The sequence below is a fragment of the Calonectris borealis genome, chromosome 1, assembly GCF_964195595.1.
Source record: "Calonectris borealis chromosome 1, bCalBor7.hap1.2, whole genome shotgun sequence".
Classification (NCBI taxonomy): domain Eukaryota; kingdom Metazoa; phylum Chordata; class Aves; order Procellariiformes; family Procellariidae; genus Calonectris; species Calonectris borealis.
In genome coordinates this window covers 9999706-10018529 of record NC_134312.1, presented here as the reverse complement: position 1 = coordinate 10018529, position 18824 = coordinate 9999706, and the positions used below count along the sequence as shown (strand labels likewise).

The 18824-nt window shown below is 40.7% G+C and overlaps 1 protein-coding gene across 1 annotated transcript in view; it reads right to left on the bottom strand.

Annotated features, from left to right (window-relative positions):
- The window catches only part of SEMA3A (semaphorin 3A), a 170274-nt gene extending 152703 nt beyond the window's left edge, over positions 1-17571 (bottom strand). Inside the window, 1 exon segment of the mRNA XM_075144381.1 lies at positions 17384-17571. Within this exon segment, the coding sequence (XP_075000482.1) occupies positions 17384-17499 (116 nt within the window). The 5' untranslated portion in view covers positions 17500-17571.
- Between the last annotated feature and the right edge of the window lie 1253 nt (positions 17572-18824).

The following is an 18824-nucleotide window of genomic DNA, read 5'->3' as shown; positions in this document are numbered from 1 at the left end:
ATGTCTGTTCTGGTCTGGGTGTCCAGGCTGTAATGGGGAAAAACAGTGCACGTACTCCACAGCCCAGACATGGCCAGGACATACCCCCAAATCGAGAAACCTGGAAACGCTTCCGAGTGTCTCCTGTCTTACATGGCATCCTCTGACATTGAACTGCATCTTATACAAGGATAAACATGCCTCATTTCTGATTCGGACCTGTTAGCCAGGATTGGAGACTGGGCTATATGTTTTATGCTGTCCTGCTATTGTATAAGCCTTAAGCTGATTTCTGAGGTACTCTCAAATATTTTAATGGGAGTTATGGTCCTGTGCAGGAAAGAATAGGGAAGGGAAGAAAGCAGCAAAACCACACGAAGCTCTTATAAACCTCACTGTTACCCTGAACACACAGAGGTTAATGTCAGATGAATACAATATTGTGTGCCTTAGATCAGCACAACGATCCAAAGTAATGTTTTCATTTGGATAGAACTGGTGGAAAATTTTGATTAAATGGAAACTTCCTTCTTCATTGACAATTCATTTTGATGGAAAACGCCTGCCTAATCCTTGTAATACACTACCAGACAGTCCCACAAGGCAAATTCTCTGTTTATGCATGACTTAGAGAGGATGGTCATCAGCCAGGTTACTTCAGTGCTTTGCCATCACAGCTCAGCTCTGTCTTATGTGCCAGCTCAAGCCTGGGGTGCCAACTGAGGTGGCCAACAGTGTGAACTGGTCAGTCACTCGTTTCACACACACCACAGATCAATTCCTGTATGATAGCGCTTTTTCATTTACCACATATGCTGAACTGCATTTGACCTGGTGGTGAAAGGTTTCATTTACCATTACAGTCACTTCAGCTGTGCAGTCTCCAGTCTGTACGCTGATTTATGGATGGACGGATTTGCATATGGCAAACATCCACGCAGCTTTATAAGTTTGCATTTATGCCAATAAATGTAAAGTCAGGGCTATGATACTAGTATGAGTAATGTTTTTATTAGAAATAGCTCTGTTTGGGATTTTTGTTGTTGTTGGGTTTTTTGTTTTGTTTTGTTTTGTACTTCTTTTTTAAATGCACGTAAGGATAAAATACCATTCCATTTCCAGTTTAAGACACAGGGACACTGATAATTATTTCTTATTTCTTCTTTATTTCTTATTTCTTTCTTATAACTGTTCCTTAACAGGTATACATGGGGAACATCTTGTGCCCAGGGGCAGGACTGAGCATGAATCCTGACGCTGATGGAGAAATCTCCAGTCTGATCTTGGAGATGGGAACATAAGAACAGCAATATCCAGCCAGACCAAAAGCCAGTCTAATGCAGTGACTACTGGTGACCAGCCATGGATGATTAAGGAAAGAACATGAGAACAGGAGAAGACATAGTTCCCGATAGCCCTTTTGTCAGAGCTGAAGAAAATTGTGCTAAGTTTTTTGGGTGGGTTTTTTGGTTTGGTTTTGGTTGGGTTGGATTTGGGTTTTTTGTTGTTGGGGGTTTTTTTTAAATAGCATTTGATCTCCTCCATGTCTGGCCTAATTAACTGACTACTGTAGAAGGCTCATGTTCGGGTAGTTTCAATACCAACACTGCTAACACCCTGTATGAATACTAAAAGCCAATGTCCTGGTTTTCAGAAATTTTTACTGTAAGCAATCTGTCATTCTCTCCACAACGTACACGTGTATCTTCAATTAATGTTAACATTGTCTTGATGAAACATCATGACAAATATTCATTCATTCTTTGTTTCCTGGTATGAGCAAAGGAGAAAAGATCCACCTCCCACCCACATTCTGTAACAGATTTAGGAATGCAAGACCTTTCATGCTTAAATCATCTACTATGCAATGCAAACATTTATACCCACTGAAACACAAAACACATCATTCATTATTTTGAAACTTAATTTTGAATTAGACATTTACATTGAGGAACAGCTAAAAATAACTTGCAGCAGGGTGTGGCGTAATTTTGCACTGTTTATGGGTCTGGTCCAAGTAGGGGTGTGTAAATAGCTTCATAATTGTATACATTATGTAGGTAAATGCATGCATGCACCTAAGGATACTTTCAGAATTCAGAGAGTTTAGGAAGTCTCTTCCCTCAGCTTAGCTTCACAGAGGCATAGGCTGAGCTTAGCCAGACCCAAAAATCCCTTTGGAAGAGAAGTTGGGTGGGAGAGAGCTCCTGGTCTCAGTAGGACAAAGCAGAGGAAGGAGTTACCCGTGTTGCATTTATGCTCCACATACCCTGCCCTGGCTAGCAACTTTATACAGATGTCTGATGTCTGCATGTCCTTTAGTTATCGCTTGAACAGGCTCAGAGACTTTCTTACAGTAAGTGGCCTTCTTGATATATGAATCATTTGTATATATGTTAACATATAATGCAATTTCTACCTTTTAACATCATCCTTGGCCAGCACTAGAGAAGCGTTAGGATGCCTCTGTTCCAAGACATCACAGACGTGTTTACTACTTTGTGGGTTGTTCTCTAATTGCTAACATAGTTTAAGTATCAGCTCCAATTAATTAAATTGCTGCCCCTTATAGACTAGTGAAGGACTTCGCAGCCAACAGCACCAGAGATCAGAAGTAGTGCAAATGTATTTCCTACTGGATTTTATGCTACAAATGGTTTCCGCTCCTATTTTTAATAGAAAACATTCTTTTTGCTTCCTTCTTTAAATGTATACCTATCATCATAAAATGTGGAAAAATTTTATTGCCCCACCACCCCGTACTGCATTTGAGACTTTCTGCATTTTCTTAACAGGTGACATAGGCGACAATAAATTTTAGGATAATAGAAGTGTCTGCACAAATGGCTACACGTGAGTGGCTGCAATTTGAGATTTCTCTTGCTGTTTTGCAAAGAGCACTGAGAGCCCATTGACAAGATGTCTGGGGCGAGGGAGCACATGGCCCCGTGCTCACTGTCCCACTTTGTCAGACTGATGTTTGAAAAGGAGCAGGGATCCCTTGCTCTCCTGCTAGCGTCAGCAGCTATTTGGAGTGGCAGGAAAGCAGCTCTGGAGCCTCCTGCTGTGGGGAGAGCTCCTGGGCCCTCTCTGGTGAGCTCATGTGAGAAGCAGGCAGTAGCAACTTTCACTCAAAGTGCCTGGAGCTATAGCTGCAGTAAGTAAGTAATACTCCAGTAAAGGATAAAAATTTTCACAATGCTGTGCCCTTTTTTGATAGATATGGGAACGGTTATTGAAACAGAACAGCAGCATTATGGAAACTCTATCCCAACATTGCGGTGTTACTTATCTAAAGTTACGGTGCTCAAATCAGCGGAACTTCTTCAAGGCTGATTTGTGTCTAATGTGTGCTTTATGTTACATTCACACAGATGGACTTCCGCACAGAAGGTTTTAATGGAAAGACCTATTAACAGGGAAAATGGGAGAGGGCTTGGATAAGAGATGACATTCCTTTGCTCAAAAACTCAGTTTAAACTTGCTTGGGCATTCAAAGATATGTGATCAAATTTCATATTGATAGGCATCCTTAAGAGGACTCAAAGATCCACCAGACTGAGTGAGGGTCTTTCGTAGTGACTCCAGTTGACATTGTATCCTACATCCTGGACATGAGGATGCAATGAACCACAGCAAGGCAATGAATGCTCTTCTTGTGGGAGAGCACAGTGGAGCCATGGGATAAGAAGGATCAAGAGGGATTGTTACTGAATGAAAACTTTCATTTGGGAACAGAACAATATTTTGAACAGTTTTTGCGTCATTTCTTCCCATTAACTGGGCAGAGCTCAAAAATTTCAAGCAATCCTTACAATTGCTTGGTGTTGTTGGTTTATCATTTCATAAGTAAAGAAGAACTTGTATAACCTCCCAAAAGGGCACTTCACGCCACAAGTGCCATGTACATTGAAATCAATGGGACTGCTCATGTGAGTAGGGGTTTGTAACATCTGTTCTTTTTTTCATTTTTAATCTCCTGGTAAATACCAAGACAAATCACATTTCATTACAGGAATATTAGTGTGATTGAGCAAATCCCAGAGCCTTTGAATAATTGCTCTTTATAAATTCAGTGAATGAAATTGCATTTAACTTTGTGAGTTCTTTTCAGCACAATGTAACCAGATCAAATTAGTGCGCAAAAGCTTTTTGAGAAAGAAAATGTGTGCTGTAAATGATTACAAGGGTGACACAAGCTATTTAGTGAATTATGGAGCCTGAATGAAATACATCATGGTATTTCGAGGTAAGTAGATGGCAACTACAAAACAATATTGGGGGAAATGGTATTGGTAAACTACAGCAACAGTCTCGTGTTATCTCATGATTAAGAGGTAGGTACGTAATTCACATCACCTTTGGAGGTGAACTTTACTTTGGAAACATTTTCTAGTCCTTGCGCCTGCCTAATCACAGTTCTTGGAGCTGTTTCAGGCATTAATGGCTTAGTAAATCTTTCTCTCTCCATATATACACATGCCAATTCTATCTAAGCAGACACGAGGTACAATAAAACATATAGAAAATCGTTTGGCTCAGAGCCTATTAAGATTTTTATTTTACTCTGTGTTCCACATTTTTCTACTGTTTACTTTCACTTTTTCACCTTTTTGGATGCACTAAGAACAGTATCTTCTGAAGGATACTTTTAGTTTTAAATGAAAGCATTCACCCATTCTACCCAGTTCAGCATGTACTGGAGTACAACAGCGGAGCAGAATAGTGCAATGCTGAGCAGTCTGTAAGGCAGATTAAAGTAATGATTATTTTGGGTGCCTCCAGGGTCAGATACAGACACAATTCAGAATAATACTCAAATCCCTTACATTTCTTCCACTCCTATCACACTTGTCTGCCAGACTTTCAGTGAAGGTCTACATCTGCTTACTGCTTAGATCTTGTGCTTTTTTTTCTTTTCTTTTTTTTTTTTCCTTTTTTTTTTTTTCTTTCCCTGGGGTGGGGAGGGAGGATGGCTTTTTTAGCTTATCTTTTTTGAAATATTAAAAGAAGCAGAAAAGGTATAGTAGTGGGATACCTGATATTGCTTTTTAAGATTCACATTTCCCCAAGTGGTCATTATTACAGCAGATCTGTTTAAGGCATGGGAGTTTCCATACCTGTGAATAGGTTAAAGTTTTATGGTGCTGCTTTTCACAGCACTTTGAAATGCAATGATCTTTACCAGGAGCCAGCTAGAGAATTATTTACATATCTCCTTTCCTACCTGAGCTGACCATTCACATGCAAATAGGAGCTTTGACAGCTTCTCCACACATTTATGAAACCCAGTGATCTGTCCATTTTTCAACTCAGAATGAAAGATATGACAATGCCTTAGAATAAAGCCCTGCCAGACTCTAGATTAGGTTCTTACTCTTCAATACTGAGTATGAAAAAAAAAAAAAAAAAGAAATCCAACTTTCTTGGAATGGAAAATTTTGGGAGCACAGTGAATGCATTTTGGTCACAAAATAAGTATTGATTTCTTAGAGACCAGCTGGTCAAATTATTTGAAAGGCAAGGCTGACTTAGGTTCTTGCTTTTTCCTCCCTTGGTCATTCAGAACCCAACAAAATATCTCAGCCCCTCAAAACCCTTGATTTTTAGAGTAGGTTCAAATCATTGCACCATGGGCACACCATGACATCAGGGGAGCAAAATGAAGAGCAGACACTTAAGCTGGCCCTGTTGTTAAACCCCATGTTTGAAGAAACTTGACTTGTACTACTGAGCACTTGCCCACAGTATGTACTCACTCATAAGTGGGTCCCAGAACAGTCCACCTCTGCACAAACAGGTTCATGGTCTGGCCCTGCACATGGAAGCAACAGTCTCTTAAACCCCGGTGTCCAAGAGACCTGACCGGGTGGTTCAGCTCAGGACAATATTGTGCTTTCATGGTGATTACCAAAAATCATTGCTATTCTACCCACTCGCCAGTTGTTATTTTAAAGGAAAACTTGTCTTAAGACCGAAAGTCTCCTTTTCTGGTGTGGTTTCAGTGTCTTATAACCAGATATAAGTACACATTTCCTAGTCTAAAAAGCTGTATTTCACCTCTCCTCATATAATTTACATACATTGATCACTTCCATATGTCTGGCATAAGGTAAAATACTTTCTATGCATAGTAATGGGGGCGAACCTACAGTGAAACAAAATTCAGCGTTTGTCATATTCCTACATGTTGATAGAAAAAGTTTTTAAGAGAGTGGCAGTTATGAGAAATGTCCTTAAAAAGGCTGTTTATGGTCTCAGCTATGGAAATTGTGTTCAAAAACTGGAAGTTGCATTGCTCGGTCTTGCCCTCAGCCTCTTTGATGCAATGTCAATTAGCACTATCAGTGGTCTAAACATGCATCACTGCGGTCACACTCACTTAATGAAGTTACACTTGATTTACACCAGAATAATTGATGATAGCTTAAAATTTCTAATATAGAATAATAATACACATGAGACTTTGCACTGATCTCTTTGAAGACAAATGGAAAAGATTCTTTACTCCAGTAAACAGAACCTTTTACGCTGGTCTCTGTCGGTCTGTTTGCCAGCCTCAAGAATTGGACTTAGCTCTTCCAGCACCAGCAAAACTGTCAGAAAACTATGCAGCACATGGTCAAATAAGACACCATAGTCTAACAAGTCAAACTACAAACTTGTGCCTTCAGTTCAAAGGTACACCAAAATCATACAAAATCTTGTATTTGCTCTGTATTTCTTAATTAATGGCATGAAAACTAGTACTTTATTATGGAAAAGAATGTAATTCAGAACAACCCTTACATCATGTAGATGGCATGAGGAAGTATAAAAGCAAAGAAAAAAAATTCCTTGAGTTAATTCACTGAAGTTAATGTTTAAATGCTGCATTTAAGGTATGTGGAATATATGAACACCAAATTTATTTTCACCTAGGTCAGGCTGATGAGGGGAACAGGTGCTTTCTTACTTATTTTAGGAATGAGGATGTGAATCTTACAGAGATGCAGAATTTTACTTCTGAATTTGTTATAGCAGTTAATCCTCATTATTAAGTTTGAACTAGGGCTGTCAAGCAACAGTTTTCCAGTAAGCGAGTCACAAATGATAGGCAATTATAACTGACTGAACTGATTACTAAATATTTCCCCAAGTGGCTGAGGAAGGCTGCCCTCGTCCTGGAAAAGGTTGGGAAGCATTTTGGGTATGGAAAGTCAGAAAAAGGGCTATGTGCAGGAAGAAATACAAGTTTTGTGTCCAGAATCTGTTGGGAAGGAAAGCACAAACACTTGTAGGGGCAGAGGAGCATTAAACACCAGTGGCCTGGTAATGTTCAGACTGGGTGGAAAGGGCAGGAAGTGCCCAAAGTGAGGTCTTTAGTTTTGTCTGACAAGCACAAGGAAAAAAATACACTTTTTAATTCCCTCTTAATTTTAAAATATGATTATCAGCTATGATTAGAAAAAAAGAGAAGCCTAGCTTAAACTCAGAGAGGCCAGCATCTTGTAAGCACTCACATATGTTTGGTAGACAGTATTGCAAAGACTAACAAAACACAAAGGCTCTTCTTCTCCAGAGTCATCTGTAATCACCTTCACAGTGTATTTAGTGTGAAACAGAGGTGGATACTGCAAAAAACATTGTGAAGGGCTCCTGTATAGAATTGTCTGGAATATCCAAATTGAATTAAATTAGATATGCTTTCTGGATAATAGACATGTGTTTCATGTCACAGGCTTACACAGCTGTGAATATAATTATTATAATCACTTTAAAGTACCTGTAAGGCCTTTGTATGTGCATCAAAAATAAGGTCTGACTGAACTTTGAATGTATACATTAATGGGATTATTCTCAGAGTAGGATACAGCTCTGAATAAGCATGGCAAGTCTCTGACCTCGAGCAATTCCTCATGAGATCACTTAATACCACTTTACAGGTGAAGAAGCTGACACAGAAGAGCCAAAGAATTAATAGGATTTCACATTTATGGTACTTTCTTTGATTCCCATTACAATACAGACTTCCTGCGTATCATCAGCTGTGGTGCTGGGTTTCTGTTAACCTCCAACCTCCATTTGTAGGTGAGGATAACAAAACTTTCCTAATTTGCATGACTGTTGTCCAGTAAAGAGTGTGAGTTCCAGTGGGGGTTAAAAGAATGATCAAAGATGGGTGCCAGAAAAGGAAGTAGAATACCCAGTAGATTATAGTTCCACTACAGATGGGAAAAAAATCTGAAAAAGTAGAATTAGAAATCTATGTTAATCTTGATCTCAATAGCCCAGGCTGCAGAGAAAAAACAAAATTTTCAATATACATTATCATTATTATTATTATTACTACTACTACTTCATTTCATAACACTCCTTTAAAAAGAGCTATGTGGAATTTTCTTTCAAATTTAACAAATCCCTAAATCTTTTCACTGGAGATAAAATCTTGCTTGCCTATTTGTTGGAGCTCAGTTTTTATGGCTAGAGTACAAACGACTGAGGATACATATTCAGAACAGCAATATGGACGGAGGTTTACCGTATTGATAACCTCACAGCCAACATCCTGCAAATACTGCTTTGTTGATGTTTAGGACATTTCAGAGAAGTGCCAGCTAGAGCTCTTTGAAAATGTTATCATACTTTCCTATGCATCTGAATATACACTTGGTCTTGGTGGATGGACTCTGACACGTCTTGGAAGAGCAGCAATTTAGAAATAAAGCGATTCTCTATACCATTTGCAGGTAGCTCAGGAATGCATTTATATTGTTGTCTGCTAGGCCTTCAGAGCAAGAAGTTTTGATAGAGCCATTCATCTGCTGTAGTAGAAAAGAATATGAGAAAAAAAGCAATCTGGAAAATAGTGTTTTCTTTCCCAGATCCCCAGACACCATTTCTGCTGTCCCTCCTATCACTCAACAGGAACTGGCATTTACCACATGCACCTAGCAGAACGGGGACCTTGTACAGACCTAGCATGACGGAGATGAAACCAAGTTGGCCTACAAATACTACAACACTCATCCGCACTGATATGACCCTTGTGTTTTTAGAAAAAGAGCTTCATCAGAGGTCAGAACCATTTCAGAATATACATTCATACAGAAGCAGTAAAATTGCACTGGGAAATCCATGAAGGAAATAAAAGTAATATTAACACCCTGAAATCTCCACTTCATCTTAAGGGACCTCACCCTATGCCTTGGCCAGGTGTGGGATCTGTGTCTAGCAAAGGAAAGCTATTGCCATTCCGGTGTCAGCTGGTGATGAAAGCTGTACCCTGCACTCTCTGCAGCTCTTTTGGATGCTTGTGAGCTGTATTTATCGTCTGTTGCCTCTAGAAAAGGCCACCAACCCCTCCCCCTTGAAAGGCAGCTCTAAATCCTTTAAATTATCTCACAGAGCTTTTTTGTGTCCTTTTCTCACACAAGGCTGGAATTTCAAAAGGAGCCAAGAGGGGCCGTCAGAACCAACATGAGCTTTGCTTCATTAGGGTGGAGAGTAAAGGAGAGCTTTCTTTTTCCTCCTTCCACAAGTTAGATGAAAGCAAATAACTACTTCATTCCTCAGATTGTTCCCCGCGAGATCCAACTTTGCACAAAAATATTTATAAGAGATGAGAATTTTATTTGACTGCTCACTTCTAAAGTTTCTGCAACATCCAGCTGGAGAGATAAGCAGGCGGCCCAACAAATGTCAAACAACTTTAAAACATTAGAAGAATGGCGAAAACTTCTGACTTTACTGTGTTTGGCTATCAAACAGCAAAGGATAAAAACTAGATGTGACACAAAGTAGACTAGTGCTCACATTAGTAGACTAATGATCACTTAATGCTCAGGATTGCTGTAGATGTGCCCAGCTCAAGGGGAATCTGTAATCCCCAAAGTGAGAAAAGAATTCCCCAAACTGTAAGTCTGTTTAAAATTTTTAGAAATGAACTTAAATTAGGTTTCATCCTGCTCTCACTATTGAAATAGTTCAGCTGAAAAAGGGGAAAATCAGGGTCAAGGCACCTGTCCTCTGAGTTGCGCATATGCATAAGTATTTTTATTTGCAAACTATGCTATACGAAACTGAGTCTTGAATACATTTTTCTTTTAAATTGTAGAAACATTCAGAAAGTAACAGAGCTGCTCAGGGGACAGCTTATCGAAAGCTCCGAATGATTAAGCTATTAAATTAGTAAAGCTCTGCAGCCCCAGACAGTCACTTCCAGCATGTGTCACTGGATTTGGGATGAGCTTATTAAGGAGAAGAGACATGGGAAATGTGAGATTTAAGTTAGGTAATTGTTTGAAGAATATGAAGAATGTGGTGGTACTGTATATTTCTTACAAAATGATGCAAATTTAGATAGAGTCACAGGTGACCTCAAGATCACAGATACTGAGGGCATACATAAGTTTAATCAGTTGGATTTTTACACAGCTTTAAATACTCATTTAAGCAGAGACAGTTTCTTAAATTAGGATGCTTTGGATCAGACAGCCTAAGTTCTCCCATAGCATTTAATTGGTACCTTCTTTTGATACCTTGCCAGAAAGAAAGAAACTAAATGAATGAACAGGGAGCTTAATTCCTTTTACAGTCACTGAAAAGCCATGAGCACCCTTAAAGTCTCATTCAGTCTGCCTAACCCAAGATTAGCTCTCCGGAGGTACCTCTCCTTCCATTGACCGAGAAAAGAGCCTAATGTGGCTGACTATGTCAGTCAAAAAGAAAGAGAAAGACACCACAGAGAACCTCCTGTGGTGCAGGAGAAAGATTTCTGATGCTCTCAACAGCTGTGGCCATCCTTTTCTCTCTTGTACATTGGGGCACTATCCCACTTGGAAAAAAATAGGAAAAGTCAAGTAAATGTACTACCCTCGCAGTTATTCTCACCATCCACAGCTGTTACTGGAAGAGAGCAGCTAACCTATGTGAAGGCTGTATGTGGGAGGACCGTGAACTTGCAGACATTCCTGAAGGGAGCTTTAATCCTGCAAGGGAAGGAATTCGCTGAATCGCCCACCAGCACCAACACACCACCAGCAGAAACTTTCACATGTAACCTTAATTAACAAGAGCACCAGGACAAGCTACAGGACTTCCATTTAAAATTTTGACGTAGAGCTGCCAGGGTCCACCCCACACATTTGCTTAAAAATAAGTGTGTGGGAGCCTGAAGACAATTTTACCCTTTTTAGCTTTCAAACAACTGGAAAGTGTCACAACCATTGACACCACTTAGAAGGATTTGTTTTCTTCTCAGTCACTTAGGCACTGCCTCAGGTGAAGCTGTGATTTTGCTTCAGATTGAACTAGGGTCAAGTTAGGCTCCAGCTGATGTAGAAAATGTTCAAAATATTGGAGCAACTTTGCATTGCTTGTGCTTCCATTACAATGTTCCAGGTAAGCACATGAGAGAAAAAGCCTGTGGGCCAGAGGAAGTAAATAAAAAAGATGTCTCTAATACCAGCTGTGGGCATTAAAGGCTATATGCAGAATCAGTGATTAGGCAAGCCAAAACCATATTAAAAGGATCAGAGTACAGCAATGCATTAAATAAAAACCAAGAAACACTTCCAAGCAAAAAGAAAGAGTTAAAAATACAAATCATTTAGTGGTTTCTTCTCAGGTGGAAATTCATGTAAATGCTTTATGTATATACAGATGCACACGCAGGAGAGATTATTATAAATAACCCATTGACATTGTAGCAACCTGCAAAGACTGGGTTTCTTATTTTAAATATTGTTTTGCTGAACCTTATGGAATAAATACACACCTGAATAAACCCTAAGCAAACAGATAGGTACTTCAGTCCTGATCAAAAAACTTCAAGCACAGCAGTAAATTTCAAGGCAGACTTCACATATCAGTAGATCCATTGAGCTCAGTGAAACTACAGATGTTTAAATTCCTCACTAGGTCAGAGTTTTAAAGATGCTGTAACAAACAGCATGGGTAAGTGCTGCACACCTTGTCCACAGCAAAAGAGTAGAGTTTCCATTGCTGTCAATCCGGCACCTTCCATGAATAATTCAGTCATTTGCAAACCGTACAGCACAAATAATTATAGAGAACTCCAGCTTCCCAGAAAAGGGAGGCTCTGTAATCCAGAAACCACTTTTTCCACTGGAATTAAATGGGAAAGTTGGAAATGCAAAATGAAAATGTTGGGCTAGGTTTTCACCCTCCTTGTTTCAATTACACTGCCTGTCTCAGGCCCTAATTAGCTAGCTGAAAATTTCCCTATATAGGCAAGATCTGAGCTTAGGCACTTCCTTCATCAGCTTCTCCCTCCTGTCAGCCCATGGGGCACATCAGAGGCAAGCAGGGTAGTCCTACCATCTCCCCTGACAGTTCTCAGGTCTCGTGAAGACCCCACTCAACCAACGTTAGAAAGACCAACACACAGAGCTTATCTGAAGTACTCATCATTTTGGGGCAAAAAAAAAAGACTGAAGAGGCTGTGCCTGCATCTGACCTCTTCGCTGCCTCCCAGAGGAGGAGAGGGTCCGAGAGCACTGGAGCCGTGCAGAAACGCCGTCAGGAACGGTGGAAGCTGAAGAGTGTTACAAACCCGTGCCTAGACTGCAAACATCACCAGTTTGCCTTCCTTCACAGTCGTCTTCCCAAGTCTGCACTGCCCTTCTCTCCCTTTCAGGCACGGTAGAGAGGCCTTTCCCTCAGACAGTACTTGTACTCTTACAACATAGTTTAAGCAAAAGTTTTTTTAAGCAGATACCTCAAAATCTGAGACAAATGCTAATACTGGTCCCAACTCAAGAAAGACAGTCTCCCTTGCCAATATTTCTCTCCCCATTTCCTTCTCCCACGTTACCCTGCTTTCCCAATATTTGTGGAGGTATTGAATTGTGAGTTATAGAGTTTGATGGAAAGGAAAAACCACAATCAAACCCACCAGCAGGTCATCAGCTACAACCACCCTGGGTCAACAAACTACAAACCAGGTATCATATTTACCCTAGCGTACATACAGGTAATTCGGTGCGGTGTCATTCCTCCCTTGTCGTGGCATGTTGGACTGATTGAAACGGACAGAAGTTTTGCCATTGCTTTCACTAGGGCCAGCATTTCATCCGTATAAAAATCCATCCTATAAAATTGTAAATCAACTGCACATCAAGGATGGAGTAGTTCTCACTATCACTGCAACTTTAAACAAAACACTTATTTTTAATATGGCTTGAATTGGAGCCAGGGAGTAATAGAGCTAAATCTGTGTGCAATGCTTTTCCAGTTACTTATTCTCAAGTAATATGTATCCAATTGAGCAACAATAACAAAGGAGAACCACACATGTACTCTTACAAAACATACTTACAGCATTTAGTAATTTTCAATAGACAAATAGGACGCGACAGATGGCTTTGAGAAAGTTGGGTTCACAAGTTTTACTCATGTGGAGAACAAAATCGGGGTTGCCTTAGGAAAAATCTGTAAATCAATGAATCATATTGGAAACTCTCTCTTTCTTTGGGCTTATATGTTTATATTTAAAGGTTACTGTAGCTGGTTCCACCTCTGTATAGGGAGGAACATCCAGAGGACAGCAAAAGAAAATAGGAAACAATAAATGATACAAGAAATCCATCTGGACTTAAGACTATATTTATTGTTTTAAACTTTGCACACTCAGCTTGATCACTATGTTTCTGAGAACTCTGTGCTCAATAGAATTTTTCTGAACAGAATCTGTGACCTAGTGACACAATATAAAGACTTACAACCGACGCCGAAATTGAAGCCAATGAGTTTAAAAAAACACACACAAACAAGCAACAACAACAACAAAAAAACCAACAACCTCCCCTATGTTCTTTAAGGAAAGATAAGTTGACATATCAACAATGACATTTCTTGTTACTTTACAATAAGGACATAAAGTCTTTGAAGGACACAATAAGAGGAGCTCAGAGGTTGACGGGCTCAGCTGAGCTTTCAGTTTTACAGCTGGTTTTACCACATTTAGGCTATGATCCAGAACTTACTGACTTCAGTGAACTTTGGATCAGGCCTTTAATCAGATTAATTACCTTTGACTGAAATAAGGAGATAAATATCATCTATGCAAGACCTTTCCAATCCATGCACTAAGATGAAAATGCTTGGAAACTTTAAAATGTACGGAGCAAAACCCTGATGTTACCAAACAGGAGTTTCACCACAGATTTCAGCTGGACAAGGATTTCCCTAGTGCTCTCCTCAAATTTCCTTCCTTTAATATGCCACCAAAATCAAGGTGATATAAACCAAATAACCAGAACTCTGTTTTACAATAAACAGAATGAACCTTTTCAGACCGCAGATGTGGCCTTAATATATGCATTTATACACTTTCTCTTCCTCTTCCTGTCCGTAACATGCCCTGTAGGATGCTTCTAATCTTCTGCAAGACTGAGCGACAAGAAGTTACGAGGAAGCAAAACGGGAGTTCACTGAAACTTCTGTCCAGCAACCTGGGAAATGGCAGAGCTAATACTGGACCTTTGAAAACAAGTGACCATAGGAAATCAAGGTTGGCAGGGATTTAACCCTTCATGACTCATTTTGCTAACTTTTAAAGCAAATGCCTGAGCTTTTTAACCATGTTTGACATCTAATTAGTTGAGAAAAATGAGAAGTTAAAATACAACCTTGCTTTTCTTTTGAAATAAAGCACTGACAATTAGCTCCAAGCTATTTGTTTAGGCAAAAAACAAGCATGCATGTTAAAAGAAAGCACAATGACAGTCACTGAAAAGAGAAGTCACTTGCGTCATTCTTTTCACCCTGCACATTTTTTTTTCAATATCATAAGTTTATTTTACTCAACCACAGCTCTTCATGGAGAGGCAGAACGGGTAAGTAACTGGGTAGCTTCTTTTCCTAATTGCAAGCAGTTTGAATAGAGATGAATCGCGTACTATCACACAGTCATATAGCAGTGAGGTATACCCTGAGAGATAATAATTAACATGTAAGGTATTCAGTCAGTGCTTAAAAGACATATTTTCAATACCTACAGCTCTTAAGGTTGTTCCTACGCAAGGTGTTAACATTGATCTGTGCATAGAATACTGTGCTGGAAGCAAAATTTGCCTGGAAAAGCACCAGTTGATAAGGCTTAGTTTTCCCTGACTAATAACGATATCCCCATACTTCGGGATCAATGCCGCAGCACAGGCAACATGCTCCTCTTGACCTGGCCAAGCATTTGCATTGGTACTCAACATTAAGCATGTGAGTAGTCTGATCTGATTTTCAGGATTACGTGTTTCAAGTCAAATATGTGAATCAAAGGCCAAAGTGTGAATTCCTGTAAGTCTTCAGACTTTAACTTGCTTTGAATTAATTACGCGTTTACTTTCTTTGCTAGATAGGAAACAGGGTTGCTCACCATTTGAACTCATTTTCTTTGTACAATGATCTGCCAATTATAAACAGTTTCAATGTTCCTTTCAGTTTCCTGTTTTGCTCATGTAGGACTGACTCTGTATTAAAATTTGATGTCTGATACATTTAAAAAATGAAAATGAGACCCCTTCTCCCAACAAGCGCAGAACTGGAAAACAACCAATCAGCAGAGTAGCAAAATGTGGCTAAACTGTACATGGATACAGTACCAGCGGGGTGAAAAAATAAAACAAAAACAAAAAAAAAGAAAACCACTATCAGTCAGATTTGGCCATCCTTTGAAATTAGTTTCTGTGAATTTAGTCAGTATGAGCAGGGGTAGCAGACTTGAGCCATCAATAAACTTTAAAAGGGTGAAAAAAAAAAAAAAAAATAGCTGTTAAACCCCTTTACAGGATATTTTTATAGCATTTATGTTTCTATATACTAATCTGAGTTTCAGTATGATTGTAAAAGTTTGGAAGCAATTAAGAGGTTTTTAATGAGTTTTTGACACGACATGTAGTTATGGTAGAAGCTTTCTTCAGATTCCATTATTCAAAATAATCAATTCTGAGTTAAACACAAATGGCTTTTCTTATGAAAACCAAATTAACAGTTTCTGAACCCTTTAAACTGTTCTTTTCATATGTATCTTTTCAAGTTTAAACACACACAAATATGCATATATATGTTCTTTAATAAAACCTTGCACATGCGTTTATTTCACACAGTGCATCCAAGTTTTGCAGGTGTTTAATATTTTTTTTTCATCTGGAGTGTGAAAATGACGTCTGCCTTGTATCAGAGAGGACTTTTCCCCCTCTCATTTGCAGCACAAGAAAGATGAAAAAAAATTGGAAAACGTATTTCTACTGGCAAGAGATGTATTGACACTATACTGTAAACTGAGATTGACATCTATGACCAGGCATGCACACACATGTTCTCTTTTTTTCCACTGGAGCAGCAGTGGGTTACTTTTCCTCCCTTCTTTCAGAACCGTAGCTGCTGCTCCTTCTCTCGACCTTCAATAATCTGAGAATTATGAGAAGGCAGCTCTTCAGAGAGATGTGTATATATACATAGATGTATAGATCTCCCATTTAGAAATAATACTCTACAGCTCTTACATTTTAAACTTCTTTCCCAGTTGCACATTCTCCAGATTCGGTGAATTCTTCTGAAAAGGTACTTAGAGAGGAACTATGCTGATAAAGAAAAGTCTGCCTACTTCAGAGTCCTCCTTTAATACTGGCAGTATTATACAAAAGTTAATTACTGACAATTGCAGTGTGAATGGCATTACACAATTCCAAACCTAAACGTAATCTCAGAGCTCTCTTTCTTCAGTTACACCTTCCCTGTGATCTCTTAAGAAATACATCAGACTACACCGAAAACAATCCCAGTTCAAATAAATTGCACTGCATTAAACATCCATAGGCAGTATTTTCTAGTGCATAACAGTCCTTTCCTCCTTTTCTGGACTGATCTGTTCCTTTCAGTTTATAGTTTCTTGGCAAACCCACCATCTACTGCTTATGTTAGGCATCTGATTGTCAGATTTGTACAAACTGAATATTCATGACTTGAAAATTAACCACTTCATGCCTAAAAAAGGAAAATATAAATCTTCATCTATTCCATGCCGTTTGAAACAGATCTGGTATTGTGGCTGCACTACATGCCCAGCACGGGAGAGATTAGCTGGGTGGCCAAACAGGTCTTAGCGTTTTAAAGAGTAAAGTCCGATGAAATAGCAGAAGACTGAAAAATACTCTTCCACGGATCAGCGCGATCCGGAGTCCTTGTCTGCAAATGCAACTAACTCTTCTTTGTCTGTGTTTAAACTGCCTGGTACCGAGCGTAGCACGGAGTGGTTCTTGAAGTATTTTTTCAGAAATCGTTCCTAATGCCAATTTCCCCTTTGGAAGATAAGGAAAACCAGGGAGGAAGGTGGGAAGGGGGGAGCGACGAGGCAAGGAGGAGAGGTTTTGAGGAAAACCGAGAATAAGAGAGAACAACAGACTTACCTTTATAAGATAATTTGAGCCTTGGCACATTATTCTTCACGTGCTGGCAGTTCACTCTTCCTGCTAGTAATACTCCCAAGGAAAGCAAGGCAATCCCCCTGAGCCAGCCCATGCTGCAGCAGCCACTGTAGGGTCCCTGCGAGCCGGAGCCGCGGCGCTCCCCGTCCTGCCGGGCGCCGCCGGGGAACTTCAGGCAACCTGGGGAGCGGAGGTAACAGGTGATGGGGGTGGGCTCCGCGCCCCGCCGCGCCCCGCCGCGCCCCGCCGCCGCCAGCCGCCCCGGCCCCCCGCCTCGCCGCCGCCGCCGCCGGGGCAACTTCAAGCCCCTCTCACGCACACGCCGCGGGCCGGAAAAGGAGGCAGCCCCCGGGCGCGAGTGGCGTGCGGGCGGGGGGGCGGCATGATGCGGGCGGCGGCGGCGGGCGGCGGCGCGGGCCGGGGCAGGGGCCGGGGCCGGGGCCGGGCCGGGCCGGGGCTGGCCGGCGCCCCGCTCCCCGCGCGGCGGGCGGGTCCCGGGCGGCAGGGGCGGGCGCGGCGCGGCGGCGGCCCCGCGCTCCCCGCGCACATGGAGGCACGGGGGACAGCGGTGCTCCCCGCGCTCCCGAGAGCGGCTGACAATGGGAGCGCAGGGAAGCTCGACCCCCCTCCCCCGGCTGTCACACCGCACATGCAAAAAAAAAAAAAAAAAAAAAAGAAAAAATAGCAGAAAAGAAGAAACACATCGCGGCAGAGATGAGAGGAGGGAACAGAAACCTCCGCCGAGCTTGGGAAAGGCAGGGAACTATACATTTCACGAGCTATTTCATGTCATTGTCCAGGTTGTTGGGTTTGGGGTTTTTTTTAATTTCATTTTACGGTTCTAATTAAAAGATGTACGTCCCCCTTTAAAAACAACAACAGCACAACACAACCCACAGCCTTGTTACCCACATAAATAACATCTCCTGCCCATAACGTAATCCTCTTCAGGTTTCTCCCAGTTAAAAACAAGTAACAAAGTCTTCCATCAGCATAACTTTACCACTGAAGCTTTTAAAGCCTTGTTAGGGAAGGTTGCTCTAACCCTCCCGCCCTCCCCACCTCCTGCACTACTCCAATTCAGCGAAAGAAATTCCTAGTAAAGCCCACTTCAACAATCAGTTCAAGACATGTACAGGTCTAGAGGGGCTTATAAATTACACTGGAGTATTCTCTGAAGTGCTCTTATAAGTTAAAACGTTCCAAACCTCCCAATTTCTAGGACTGTGCGATTATTATAATCTTATATGTTTATGCAATGGAACTAGATAATGATTTTTGTTTGTTTGTTTAAACAAAAGGACACAAAAAATCCCCAGAGGTCTTCTAAATATTAAGGAGCTGTAAATAAAACCGTATAAGCCAACTTAAGCTCTCCCCTCCCACACATCTGAACAACCCCCTTCTAGTGAGTGACGG